The sequence below is a fragment of the Dipodomys spectabilis genome, unplaced genomic scaffold, assembly GCF_019054845.1.
Source record: "Dipodomys spectabilis isolate Male_0828 unplaced genomic scaffold, ASM1905484v1 ptg000092l, whole genome shotgun sequence".
In the NCBI taxonomy this organism is placed as follows: Eukaryota; Metazoa; Chordata; class Mammalia; order Rodentia; family Heteromyidae; genus Dipodomys; species Dipodomys spectabilis.
The window spans coordinates 10,028,015-10,042,500 of record NW_024870769.1 but is presented as its reverse complement, the minus strand read 5'-3'; the positions used below and the strand labels follow the sequence as shown (position 1 = coordinate 10,042,500).

At 43.5% G+C, this 14,486-nt stretch overlaps 1 protein-coding gene across 14 annotated transcripts in view; it reads right to left on the bottom strand.

The window, feature by feature from the left end:
* The window catches only part of Ikzf1 (IKAROS family zinc finger 1), a 100,583-nt gene extending 86,572 nt beyond the window's left edge, over positions 1-14,011 (bottom strand). For 8 of the 14 annotated variants that reach the window (XM_042684913.1, XM_042684914.1, XM_042684922.1 and 5 more), the window contains exon 1: positions 8,964-9,083. In XM_042684913.1, coding sequence (XP_042540847.1) covers positions 8,964-8,991 — 28 coding nt within the window. In that variant the 5' untranslated portion in view covers positions 8,992-9,083. The other 6 variants (XM_042684915.1, XM_042684926.1, XM_042684916.1 and 3 more) reach the window with 5 other exon arrangements.
* Between the last annotated feature and the right edge of the window lie 475 nt (positions 14,012-14,486).

The following is a 14,486-nucleotide window of genomic DNA, read 5'->3' as shown; positions in this document are numbered from 1 at the left end:
GCTTGCTTTACTTAAGACTTCCCAACTCAAGTTAGCCCATATCCTAAGTCCCAGCATCCTGGCAGAAAACATCTGCCAGCAGCGGGGAGGAGAAGAGGTAGGCCACCCTCTGGGTATGCTGTTCGACTCAGAATTCCTTGACACTGTCTTGCTGGACCCACAAGTCCATCACCTAGGCAGGAAGATGTGAACACAGCACAAACCAGCAACTGCAATATCTGCCCTGTGCCTGGTCCCATCAGGCCTTGCCCTGCCTGCAGGTACCCCTACTCTGGGCAGTCATCTTAAAGTGAATATAGGTGTTTCTTAGAGGAAGCCCAGTAACAGGGTCAGATGTGGCCAGAGAGAGCCCAAGTGGAGTGTGAATTGCTTCAGGAGCCTAGCCACTCTGTCTTTGTACATGCTTCACAAGATGGAATCACTCAATGCCACCCCTACCGGTCAGGAAGCCCACTGCAATGCAAGGTACCTCACTTCCATGTTCATGGTCATTTTCTTCTAAACCATCCCTGGCCTCAGAGTGCTGCAAGGTCTTGTGATCAGGGCAGTTACTCAGGACCCATGATCTGAAGGGTCCTTGGTTTTGTGTGGTGTCTAGTCATTACTATTGCTTTGAAGTTCTTCATAATTTCTAAGCAAAGGCCTACATCTCGTTCAGTACTGTTTCTGCTCTTGTTTAATAAGTTCCCCTGGACCTCAGAATTGCATCCCTTGGCATGAAAAAGTAGTGACTTTGTTATAAAAATGATTTTTTTAGGAGGGGGTTGCCACTACTGGGGCTTGAACTCATGCCTGCACCCTGTCCTGTAGCTTTTTCTTTTTTGCTCAAGGCTAGCACTCTACCACTTGTATCTCTGGTTAATTCCAGTTAATTGGTATCTCATGGACCTTCTTACTCAGGCAGGCTTCAAACCATGATTGTCATATCTCAGTTTCCTTTGTAGCTAGGGTTATATACATGGAGCCATTGGCACCTGGCTAAAAATGATTGTTTCTAAAAGGTAAAGATCAAAGAAGTAGACAGGAAAACAGTGGAAAAGAAAACTTAGCACAAAATGAAGAGGGAAGCCTTGAGGGTCCTAAGGGCTGTCAACACTCACCAGATTCACCCTGGTACTCTTAGCAATGCCCTGGATTCTGTGCCCCTGCTACCAAGTACTTACAGAGCCCTTTTCCTTTTACATGGAAGCCACTCAGTGTTGTCAACTAGGGAATAAAATTTAAGTTTGATAAAAATCTCAGTTTAAAAGAAGCCTACATTCAATTAAAAAGAAAAAAATAAAACATCAGTTAATCCTCAAAGCAAAACAGTGGTGTGTTGTCCCACACTTTCACCAAAATGGAAAACAACAACAACAACAAGAAGATCATTCTCCCTCTAGAGAGAAAGAAGCCGGCAGGAATAGCCATTTCATAGAAACATACCGTGATTTCCTACATTGCATAGGGAACCTGGACAAGTTCAGGCAGGAGCTAACCCAATCGATAGTAGAAAATCAACAGTATCAGCAAGCTCGCATTTCCCTGCACAATTCCTATAAACATGAATGCTTTTATTGTGTGTTTGGAGCAGGCCGTTCAGAATGTGGCACAAGGGGAAATAGATGTGAAGATAAGGGCGGATCAACGTGGCCAAGGCTGTCCAATGCTGGCCCTCTAGCAGAAGAGACAGAAAAGTTTGTATTATCATCTACCATTCTTCCAAATCCTTCACTTTCTACCTGTCTTTTTCTCCTCTGATCTCTATGTCATTCTCTCTCTCTCTCTCTCTCTCTCTCTCTCTCTCTCTCCCCTTCCCCTATCTGCTCTCCTTTTGATCAGACAGAGATAAACAGGTCTTAAGTTCTTCCTTCCAACTGGTTTCAATTCAAATGAGCCAACCTATCAGTAACTGTACAGAAGAAAAGCAAGAGACAGGAGAATAAACACGCACAGGCCCTCAGTCAGTACAGGCCCCTCTCATTGCAGGCAGGAAGGGCAGAGATACTGGCTCTGGGAGGCTTCCAAGACTCCTGGTTTTGACTCAGCCTTGCCTGAGCCATACTCTGCACCTTGCCTTTCTTCCTTCCCCACAGAGGCCATAGAGGCCAGGTGGGAACCTGGCTGGTTCCAGAAGAAAAGCATCCAACAGCCTTGGGCAGTTGTTGATTCCAAGTGAGGAGCCAGGGCCAAGCTTCTTTGGAGAGAGCCCATTTCTAACTGGAGCAGCAAGCAAAGGGCTTGATAGTCTAGGGAACAAGCAGGGCCACTATAGGATGACTCTCAGATACTCTGTCAGCTTTCTCCAGTGTACATCTCTCTCTCAGTGCTCACTCAGAAACACAAGTCCAAGTCCTTTTCCAAAATTCTCACAACCCATCAGGCATGACAACTTTCTTATTTTTCAAGCTGCCCAAGTGTATGGGGCTTCAGCATTGCTTAAGCATGTGGCATGTCAAACTTCCTGAATACAGTTCTCAAGGTCAGTAGAAATGAACTTGCTCACTGGGTGCTCACTGTACTTGTAACATGCTTCCAAACTTCTTTTCTTAAGCAATGGTCCTAACATCATCTTTGTTTTGTTTGTTTGTTTTGTGTGTTTTCTAAGCAAATTCTCTTCCCTTTCCTCATACTGCAGAGGTAATTATTTGAGCCAGTTGTATTTCTTGATGACCTAGAACATACTAAGGAAAGGCACAAAAGCAAAGGATCCTGATATCAGCTCTTTCTAATTAGTCAGCTTATCAAAAGTCTGGTGTATAAGAGGTAATTTTTAGATCCCACGAGACAAGATGGTGGATTTCCCCTGTGCTGTCAATTTTATTGGGAGCCCAGCACTGACTCCGAAGCTGAAATAACATTCAATACCTATTGGTAAAATGTGTATCTTTACTGGGGTTTGAACTCAGGGACTCAGTGTTGTCATCCCCTAGCTTTTGTGCTCAGAGCTGGTATTCTGCCACTTCAGCCACAGCTGCATTTTGGCTTTTTGATGGTCAATTGGAGATAAAAGTCTCCCATACTTTTGCTCCCTGGGATGGCTTCAAACCATGATCCTCAGATCTCAGCCTCCCCAGTAGCTAGGATTACAGGTGCAAACCACCTGTGCCTGGCTTCAATGTGTGTCTTTAACCCTTCTCATTAAACCTGAGGCATCAATATTATTACTTCCCTTCTCTAGAAGAAAAAGCTGAGATTAGGAGAGAAGTAGCTTGTCCAGTGTCATGTGTTCAATGAATAGCAGAGTTTAGATTAAATGGCTATTGGATGACAATAACCTTTCTCTCTCTCTCTCTCTCTCTCTCTCTCTCTCTCTCTCTCTCTCTATATATATATATATATATATATATATATATATCCTGTTGTAAAAACCTTTATAGCCTAGTGCAGTGATCACAAAATCCAAATTTTGGGGATACAAAAATAAAATGATGGTCCTTATAGTTTATCAGAAAACAGGGGGTTCTTTGTAATACTCTACCACCAAGGCAAACTTCTTCACAGAATTTCCATAACATAGTTATGTACAAGTTATTTGATCAAATGAATGCTCTGGAGGCTTTTCCATCAGGTCAAGTGAAGTTGCCTCTAGGCTACTTTGGGGCTGGCTACCCCTTAAATATTCAATGGTGCTTATTTTGAAAGTAGTAAGTATGTCTAAGGGACATGGGCCAAGCCTACAATCTATCAAAAAATGTCTTAGGTGTGGGACAAGTCTTTTTATCTTTGCACTAGAAGATTTTATTTTTGGAAAATCTTTCCTATCATCATGAATTACACTGTATCTTCAAAAAGGAAATGTTCCAAGAGAAAGCCCAGGCACATTCAAAGTCTTTGTATCTAGTCATAAAAGACCTGCTAGGTTTGTGATAACAATTTGACAAAACAGGTTGGGAGAATATCAAACACTTCCTCACACTGATTTCATTTCAGAATCTTTTCATTTTTCAGAAATTAGCTGCCAATCTACAAAGTCTCACAATTTTCTCTTGAGCTTTGCTAGTGCAAATCACAAGGGGAAAACAACAATAACAACAACAACAAATGAAATAAACCAGCAAGCTTTGAACAGAAAGGACTCCAATTTGGCATCCACCCTGCCCTTCTCCTACCAATACAACTGCTGAAGAACACTGAAGCAGAAACTTCTTCAGGGTAAGTTTAATACGCAGTTAGTTTTATCTGCATCTTCCCCTCCCCTATGGGCAGGAACTGAGATGCAAAAGAAGGGTGAAAGGGGACAGTGAGGAAGCTTTTCAGAAATACAGATGTAAACCATGTCTGTAAACCATCTGAAAGTCACTTTATTATTTTTTTGGTCTTGTTATGTAGCCAGGCTGGCCTTGAACTTTCAAGCCTCCTGCCTCAGCCTTTGGGGTCCCGCGATGGGATTACAGACATGTACTACCTACCGTGCCTGACTGGAAAAAATCTTAGAAAAGAGGCATTTAAGCAAGGTACCAGTGGTTTAAATGTCTTTTTATTAAGAAATCCAGTGGATTACAGTTTGAAGCCAGCAGGGGCAGAAAAGTCCAAAAGATTTTGTCTCCAAAGAAACCAACAAAAAGCAGGCCTAGAGGTATGGCTCCAACGGTAGAGTACCAGCTAAATAAGCATCAAGCAAGCCAAGCAAGCAAGCTAAGTGAGCAGTAGGCCCCGAGTTCAAACCCCAGTATCAGGAAAAAGGAAAATTAAATAAAGAAATATTTAAGACAGAAAGGAGCACTTAAAGAGTCAAATTGGATTCTTACTCTCTTTTAAACACCGTAGTTTTCAGACAGAGAATATTTTAAAATGACACACTGGAGCCACCTGTCTAGAAATGAGGTGTAAGAAAAGAAGACATAATAGGAGAAAGGCTGTTTTAAAATTGAAATATAACTCTTTCTGTTGACATAGTTGCTGGGCCCAGAGTAAGGGGTCTAGCAGTGTCCTGGGGTGACAATCCTATGAATCTGTGCTCCCTCAGGGGTGTGCCCTGTTCACGTATAAAAGAAAGGTATCCTGTGGCACTACATGTAGCCTCAAATCACTTACAGTAACCAAAGGGGAGGCACAGACCCACATTCCATCATCAGCCTCAGCTTTTTCTCTACCATGTCTCCAGAGTTGGGCCCCTGACAATGGCCATACCCTAAGTAGCTTCCTCAAGTATAAAGGGCTTTTCACACTTCATCACATAAGGATACACACACACACACACACACACACACACACACGTGCGCGCACTAAGTTTAGAGTCATTTTCTTCTACTCTCTTACTGATTTCTGAAAGATCTTCATGCATGTCCAGGAGCAGTTAAAAAAAAACTGCAACAGAAATGAGATCACTATCTTTAGACTACAGCAACTGAGTCCAAAACAATGATCTACAGATAGTCCCCCAAAGTGCAGATGGTTTGTAATTACTATAAAGTGACACTGGAAACAATTTTGTGTTTCTGTGATTCTAAGTTCCTATTAGCTTTTACTTCTTAAATACAAGCTTAACAATATTAATGGATTAAAAGAAAAACAACTTTCAAGACAAGATGATGTACTAAGCAACATAATATCTTGCCCTATTCACAGTGAAGCTATTTTAGCGTGCAATAAAGAATTTCTTGTGGGTATTTTAAATCCTAACAATGTAACTGTTATCTAGTAGAAAAAAACCCACTGCTCTAGCCATAATATTTCAAAAAAAGAGGGGGGGGGGTGACCCTTGGGGCTTGTGATACTGAAGTTTCTATAAGGCCATTCCATTTCAATTTAAAAAGGGCTTATGTAAGTTTATTTGGAAATAGATATATTTTACTTAGACACAAATGAGTAAAAACATGAAGATCCTCATATGGCCATCCCTTTTTTTGAGAACCCATACGTGTATACTTAGCAACTTGAACTGAAAGGTCATTTTTGGTTGCTTTGCCCGCTGAAGATAATTTGCTAGGTACTATAAATTATTTTGCATCTTAGTTATGGACTTGTTCATCTAGCCGGTGGTGAGAAAAGATCTACAAAATGTAGTTATAAACACAAAGGAAAAAATGTTCCAGATAAAATATATTACAGGGCTTATGGTGACACAACTGTTTGTCTCTTTTTCTCTTAGTTTTACTTTATTACTTTTAAGTAGTCATACAAAAAGGTTTCAATTCACCACGTCAGTTTATGATTACAATGCATTTTGACCAATGTCATTCTACCTTTTATTCTTTGCACCATACGAGCTGATCTGGCCCAGTCTGCACACACTGAGGAGTATTTAGTCTTTGCTACAGGGAAGTGAAGGAAGTACAGAGGGCCTGTTTGGTGTTTCCTAGTTAGCACAGAGGAGCATGGACTTCGTGAAAGCTTGCTTCAATGGACTGGAATTCTGAGCTCAGTTCTATTCACAGCACTCCCAAAAAAGTACCAACTATCATCAATTAAAGCAAGATAAGTTTTCTATAAAAAACAAAAAGCAGCCTGGTGCTGGTGGTTCACACTAGTCATCCTAGCTACTCAAGAAGCTGAGTTCTGAGGATCATGGTTCAAAGCCAGCTTGAGCAGAAAAGTCCCTGTCGGATTCTTATCTCCCATTAATCACTCAAAAACTGGAAGTGGTGTTGTGGCTCAAGGGGTAGAGCACTAGCCTTGAGTACAAAGAGGCTTAGGGACAGTGCCCAGACCCTGGGTTCAAGCTCCACGACTGGGAATAAAAACAACACAAAACCCCATCAAAGCCCTCTGGTTCACATTTCATATCTATGCTCATAGTACCTAGGGCCTGAATTAAAAAATTAGATTCCTTAAGCCATGGCTTGCTCTTTCAATGGTTTGGTTTGCTGGATATACATTTTAAAAGTTCATTCTAGCTTGCAGAGGTTCAGCTGAAGTCAGATCAAGCAATGTCTAAGAAAGGAAAAGCAGCCTGATGCTGGTGGCTCACCTCTGTAATCCTAGCTATGCAAAGAGAATCTAGAATCCTGGTTCAAAGTCAGCATGACAGACAAATCCATGAGACTCTTATCTCCAATTAACCGGTAAAATGCCAAGTGAGGGCAAGAGGCTATGAGTTCAAGTCCCAACACTAGCACAAAAAAAAGAAAGAAATGGAAAGAACCCAACAGATGTATTAGCTATATAAAAACTGTTATAGGCAAAATAATAATAGTGACAGAAAAAACATCATTTTTATTTAGTCAGCTGTATATATTTTTTTCCAGTTGGATCATATTAGCAGGAAAGGTCTAGATCTTTACCGTATAGGGCGTGAGTTGAGTAATGCCATCCTCAGCCTGGGGATGCCTTCAAGATGGACAAACTATCAGCATGCTATGCCTCATGGAGCAAGATCCATGGAGAACATGGGAGTCTGCTCAATCAGGCAGGATTGCCTGGGCAAATTCTGTAATCCTTCACCTCTGGCCTACCCTGTCCTCATACAAACCCAGGAGGCCAGGGGTCATCAGTTAAACCTCCCCAAACCTTACAAGTTCCTCATTTTTTTCTTTTTTCTTTTGTGGTATAGCTACAAAAAATTGGCATATCCTTATTTATAAGCTGGCAGAAAAAACTCATACTCATTAGAGAATCGAATATGTGAAAGTTCACTTCAAGCATCATACTCAGACTTTTTGGGGGCCCTCAAATAAACTGGCATTGTTTAATACTTCACACTTCCTTTATAGCAGATTTCACTCCTTTTACAGAAGCTCTGCCTGTTTTAATTAAAGTGAAAAAAAATTTTAAATTTAGGCAAACACATACAACCTCATAGTAAAGCAGGAATGCACTCACAGAGGAAAAGTATTAGAAATTCCCAAGCTATTTTTAAGTGGTAATTAACCACTTGATCTTTGAGGGTCTGAGATAATTAGGAGGAAGTTGGAATTTAATGGAGTGGGATCCACAATTTATCAATATGTTTCTATAGTAAATCTCTTTGAATATCATTTTAATTTCCTACCTTACACAAAACTCCCACATAAACAAAAAAGAAAAGGTCACTTTTTCTGGCTAAAAGTAGGGCTCACATCAGGGGGTCGATGGCTTTTTCTAGTTTCCACTAAAAGCATTGAGCACATTTCAGAGTGCTTCAGAAGTAAGCTAACAAAAGGTCAATTCCTCATTTTCATATCTTCTAAAGATTCTAAATGAATCATTTTCCCATTAGGTCCAGGAAGGTATCTTTTGTGGAATTTGCTCCAAATTTGTCAGTGAAAATGTGATATAATAACAAACAATTCACCAAAACCTGCTATGTCAAAATTCAGAGTAGAACTTTTAGTTTTGGTAAAGGACTGTAGCTCACATTATATTGCTATTTCTAGACACTTCCAAAGTGACAGAAAAGAGCATAAAATGTACATTCCAGTGTATGATCTTGAAAATGGAACACACAAAAAAAACATTCTTTGTAGTTCTTAGTTATTTGAATAGTCTGTCTAAAACCCCATCCATGAAAGAGAGGAAGAAAGAAGGAAGGGAAGCTGGGAAGGGGAAGAGGAAAGGGAAATAGAATAGAAGGGAAAGGGAAGGGGAATAAAAGAAGGAAGATAAGACAGACAATGTCAGCTCCCTCTTTATACTATGCTAGAATTCATCACCCCTCACCGTTTTCGTTAAGTTTGGGTATGAAATGGCGGGAAGAGAGTCAGATTTCCTGTATAGATGAGTTACTTGCTGAAGAAAAATGAATCACTACACACTTGAGTGAGAAAATATGAAGAAAGCACTTTTGCACTAATTAGGCCCCATTTTAAGCAATTTGTTAAGCTGTGGCCTGGTGCCATAAGCCATCAGGAGGTGGAGCATGGGGCCACCCCAGAAAACAGAATGTGCAAATGGAACCTAATGAAGCTCTCCATCAACCCAAGACAGTGAGCTGATACAGGCAGGGAGGTATCAGGGAGATACTTGGTGTATAGGCTGCCGGCCACAGAAACACCAGCAGGAAAGAAGAAAAGACACACTGGCTATTTCAATCCATGCTAGAAACCAAATCATGTGGCACTCACCAACAAATTCGGGCCTTCTGGAGGCCATACAAAAGCTGCCTCTTCCACACAAATCCAGGCTTTGAGACCCACACTGCTCCAGCTCTGAGTCCCCTATGACTAGCTGCCTGGGAGGGGCTCTGGTACCTGGTGGTGAGGCCTCAGGTCCCTTCTCCTCTTCCTCAAAGGTCCAGCCACTGCCTTCACAGGCCCCTGGGGTGCAGAGAAAGGTGGGAACAGATATGCAAAAAAGGAGGGAAGTTGGTCTTTTTTTCTCTCAGGAGAACACACACAGGAAGGGAGCTCGAGCTTCCTGTCTTAACCAAAATGAGTTCAGAAATTATTCGGATGTCTGATTTGTCAGGTTTGTGATGGAAAGGGGTGATCTTTTTAGTCAACAGGAATTATGAGTTCCCCAAAGGCAGAGAATCCACAGGGGAAAAGACACAGGGCTAGGCCTGTAAAGACCAGTGGGCTCCACAACTTGGTATTAAGGAGAGGGGTTCTGTCTGCTTTTTAACACAAGACACTTCTGGCATGTACCACTTTATCACAGACAAACAACAGGAGAACAACTCAGTGGAAATAATTTGCCAGCTGTGGGTAGACTGGTCTCAGTTGCTTTCCTTCTGAGCCCTTCTCAGAAGTAACCACCAAGCCAGGTGCTGGTGGCTCAAGAGGTTGAGATCTGAGGATTGTGGCTCATAGACAGCTTGGACAGGAAGGTCCATAAAACTCTTAGCTCCAGTTAAGTCCCAAAAAAGCAAGAAGTGGAGCTGTGGCTCACATGGTAGAGAACTTGCCTTAAGAAAGAAAAAGAAAAAAAAAAAAAAGAAAAAAGCTGAGAGACAGTGCCTAGGCCCTGAGTTCAAGCCCTAGTACTGGCACACATAGTGTTTGGTACCCATTTAGAAACTTTCTGCAAACCATCTTCTGTGGGCTGTTAGATTTCATTTGTGAACATACAGCATTACACCTCTACCTGATGAAATCATATATTAAAAGTATTTGTTAGAATAAAATCATCAACAATGTCAGACAAAAGCTATTAAAGCAATGGCTCTGAAACAACCTTAAGAACATGAATATATATTGGAGAAGATAACTTGTGCTATCAAGCCTTTTATTAAATAGTGAACACTAGCATGAATGAATCACTCAGGTCAGCAACAAAGTCAAAACAGTTTGGTTGCTGCTGTTCTAATTTAGTTGGGGGCTAAGACCCACAACCCCCGTTTCTTCCTGACTCTTCATCTGTATCTTAAGAATCTCTCTTTCTCTCCTTCCCTTTCTCCTTCCTCTTTCTTCCTCCTTTACCCTGTATCTGTGTACATGTGTATATTTAATTCTGACTCAACATTTCTAAGAGTTAGGGATAAAAAATGTGCAATGTGAATTTGAAAGCAAAATTAAATCATCTCTTTCGAGAAGTAAAATGACCTCATGTCTCCTCTCCTGTGCCTCTAAGGAAAAAGCCACTTGTTACTTTAGCATAATGTGGATTTTACCCCCTGTCAAGTGGAATAACTTTACAATGTACATAGGAAACTAAACAGCTCTAAATTCTTTACAAATTGAAACACAGAACCAGATGGGGATTGTGTTAACATCAGCTCTGGCTACAAGCAGGATCCACAGGGCCTCAAGCACTTGGTCATTTTAGAAGCAGATAGCAGAAATCAAAGGTTTAAAGACTCCAAAAGAGTCTTGGTTTGCTTTCTGTGAGCTGTACTCACTTGTGTGAATATGAAATTGTTTGCTAATTCTCAAGACTAGAAACTAAAACAAAACAAAAAATAAAAACAATACTAAACTGTGCTATACTTGATGAATCTTGGTAACAGAAGTTACATTACATAAATGCACAGAATTAGGCACACACTCACCCTACAAACATCATCTATGCCCAAGCTCACCATTTCACATAGAGAAAGCCACTTAGTTTTAAGAAAATACACAAAGAGGATAAATAAAATAAAGATGGAGCTTCATTACTCAAGTCAGGTGTGTCTGATGTTGAAACTTCTTTGCTGTCTTCCTACCTCTTCTCACTCGATGCTCTGTGTGTGTGTGTGAGTGTGTGTGTGTGTGTAAGGATATATACGTGGGTGAATGCATGTATACATGCAATTTATCTCCTAGATATTTATAAGTACAATTGTAGTATATACATGCACATACATATATGTATATGAACCTCTCAAATGACAAAAGTTTTGTCATTTATAAATTGACAATATGCTAATCACTTAACCAAATAGGAAACACACCATTCCAAATCAAAGGAAAAAGAAATACTCCAAATTAAAGGACACTAATCTTTTGGTCAGGTCAAGAAAACCTCGTGACCAACATGCCTGTTGATTTTTAGGTCTCTTGGCTAATAAATTCAACTGTGATCTTCATTTTTCAACAAAGGAAATGGCTGCACAGACGACCACAGTTTGCCTTCTCTTTGGGAAGCATGCACCAACTTCTTAAAAGGGTCACACATAACACACTCACACTTTAATTTGTAGTCTCTCATGATAGTGAGCTATTATTGCTAGAACATTCCTGAATTTGGGAGATGTACTTTTCCAAGATTTCACACTCTAATTAAAGCCTTGATACATTAAACAAAGCCCCATGTAGTTTCTAAATTCCAGGCTTCAATTATCATCAGGGACAGAAAGCAGAAGAAAACAAGACTATCTTTTTAATTCAGTAAAATATTTTGGTTTATCTGCTCTGGTGGATCTCAGATCTAGAATGCACATTTTATCCTCATGTTTAAAAAAATATAAGAACAGGTTTTTTTTTAAAATGTGACATTATTCCTTATGTGTCTGTGTCCAGGTTATTTCTTTATCATGTACATTACAGGGTGTCCAGGTTATTTCTTTAACATGTACATTATGGGGTGTCAGTGTAAGTAGGTGAATCTTTCCAAGGAGAATATTTATTCCAGTTTAAATTTTGAGTCCTCCTACAAAATAATCTCATTTGTAACTGAAGCAATTCTGACACCTCCTAATGAAAACAATACTTAAATTGTTACTTAAAAAAAAACTCAAGGAAAAGATGAATCCAATTAACCTTATGGCACAAACATCTCCACACAAAGACATTCAAGAGGGCTCTGGTATTTTTTTGTAGATTTTCTGTATTTTCTGTTCCCCTCTCAACTCATAACCAAGTCCCCAAATCACCTGGGATTTCTATGAAAGTTAAAATAATTATACATGGCAAGTATTTTCAACTTCCATAAATTTTCCTCTTTTATCAGAAGTTAATTTGACTAGTAAAGAGATATTCCTTTTAAGAGCATTTTAGTTCTGGAAGTTTAGAACAAAGTACCTTAAAGGTTTTTTTTTTTTTAAATGTTGTTTGCCACAGGGAAGGAAATTATGCATGAACAAGGAAGCACTCTGGGTGGGCTCCAGCCTCTAGAAAGAATAGAGACTGCATTTGAAAACTGTGCTGCCGCATCAGACCTTATGGACTAGCTACGGTTTTGCCATCGCTAAAAGCCAGTGCCTTTACATTAAGAGCAAAAACAATGACACACGCACGAGATTCCTTGGGAATCACCAGTGATGCTGGACTTTTTTTTTTTTTTTTTTAACTTCAGTAAAGTGCAAGTGCCCTGTCGATTTCCCTAAGAAGGTTTCATTACCCCGGAGCCCAGCCTCCAGCGAGGAAAAGTACTAAGTTTTCAAATCCAGCATCATTCTTGGTGTGCACAAAGCCCAGCACACTCAGTATCGTATAGTATAAGCGAACTGCCCTCACTTTGAAAATCAGGAAAGTCGTTACAAATGGCTTTATAAAGCCCGACTTCTGCTGCCATTCCTCTCTATACGTAGACATAAAATTTAAATATGACCAGGAGCTAGAGCATGCTTTTGGAGGTGTCAGCGAAAATGCTAAGAAGTGTCGGTCCCCTCCGGGGCTGGTCCTGCAGGGCCTGGTCCTGCGCACCTGCAGCCCTAGCCTAAGGTTTATGCAGAGAGGCTCTGCCCAAAAGTCAAAGCTTTTACTCTTTTCCAAAGGGAGAGGCAGCTGAGCGACACCAACACTGGGAATTTCAAATGCTACCTCCTCGTCTTTCCTCCTCCTCCTTTTATTAAATCCAACCAGTTACCCCAAGTTTTCCTGCTTAAATTCAATTCGAAAACACTCACGTGGACGTGTGCACCGCACTTTGGGGCCGAGACTGATCCTCGGGCACGAAGAGCAACCTTTGGAGCCGGGGCTCCCTCTGCCCTGTTGGGTTAGCCCAGGTCGTCCCGGACGGCCCCGGACAGCGCTTAAGCTGCGCGGGGACCGAGGGCTGTGGCCGCAGTCACCGCCCTGGGCGCGAGCCGCGCAGGCACTTGTTAGAGTACCCGGCTAACTTGGCCGCGGAGCTCTTCCCAGCTTTCTTTCACAATGACTTCCTGAAGTTGCTCACTCGCATTGTTCCCCATTTCTCTGCCACACTCCCCGCCCCCCCCTCCACCCCCGCCGGCGGCAGTGGCTCCGACCTGGCTTAGCGCTCCAGGTCCTCCGGCCGCCCCGCGCGCACAGCGCCGCCCGCGGGCGGAGCACCTGGCCAGTCCGCGCGCCGGCCGCCCCGCCGCGCCCGCGCGTAGCCGCCGCCACCTGCAGCCGCCCGGAGTGGCGGGTGGCCCCAGCGCGCTCCCCGTCTACACGCGCTCCGAAAACTTTAGGGTGGCGCACGCAGTCTCTTCTCCTTCTCTACTTGTCCCGCTGCCCTCCCGGCCCCGCGCGCGCGCCAGCCTCGGTCGCCTCTTGGGCGGGCTGTTCCGGGACACTGATCGGGGCGCGCCCGCAGGGCAACGCAGGACGCCAAGAGGGGCGCGCGTCGTCCCGCCCCTGCCACCGGTCCCCCGCTCGCCAGGCGCCGGTCCCCACTGCAACTCCGGGACCTGCGGGACCGCGCGCGCACAAACTTTGCGATCGCACCGGGTTGGGGTCCCGTCACCACCCCCTGGCTCTCCCGACCGCTGGGGTGGCGGCGGGCGCGGGGCCGTACCTGCTGGCGCCGCCGTCGGCTGCAGCCCGCTCGCCCGCGCCGGGCCCGCTCGGCGCGCCACCGCCACCCCCGCGCGCAGCGCGCCCGGGCCCTCCCCTCGCCGCCAAGCTTCCTCATTCCAGCGCAGCATCACGCTGAAGTCCGCCTCGGGATGCGGCGGCCAGCGCTCTGCCGGGTGGCCGGCCAGCCCAGCTTGGCGGTGATGCTGCTGCGGGACCGGCGTTTAGCCGGAGGGGCGCGGCGCGGGCGGCACGTGCGGGGCTGCGGGCAGGGGGAGGAGACCGCGCGCCGCCCGGCCCGCACCCCGACGCGTGTGGTGTAGCTGCTGGGTCGCCACACCCGCATGCTCTCCCAGTGGGGGGACTCAAAGGACTGGGGACCCTGGATGGCATTTGCCCTTGTGTCTGGGAGCGTCCGTTCTTGGTCCAACCCATGGCCCTAAAATTGGGATCCCTTGGTTCCCAGGTTCGGGCTCAGGCCCCAAAATACAAAGGCCCACCCGTGGGGGTGGGAAAAGTTGATCC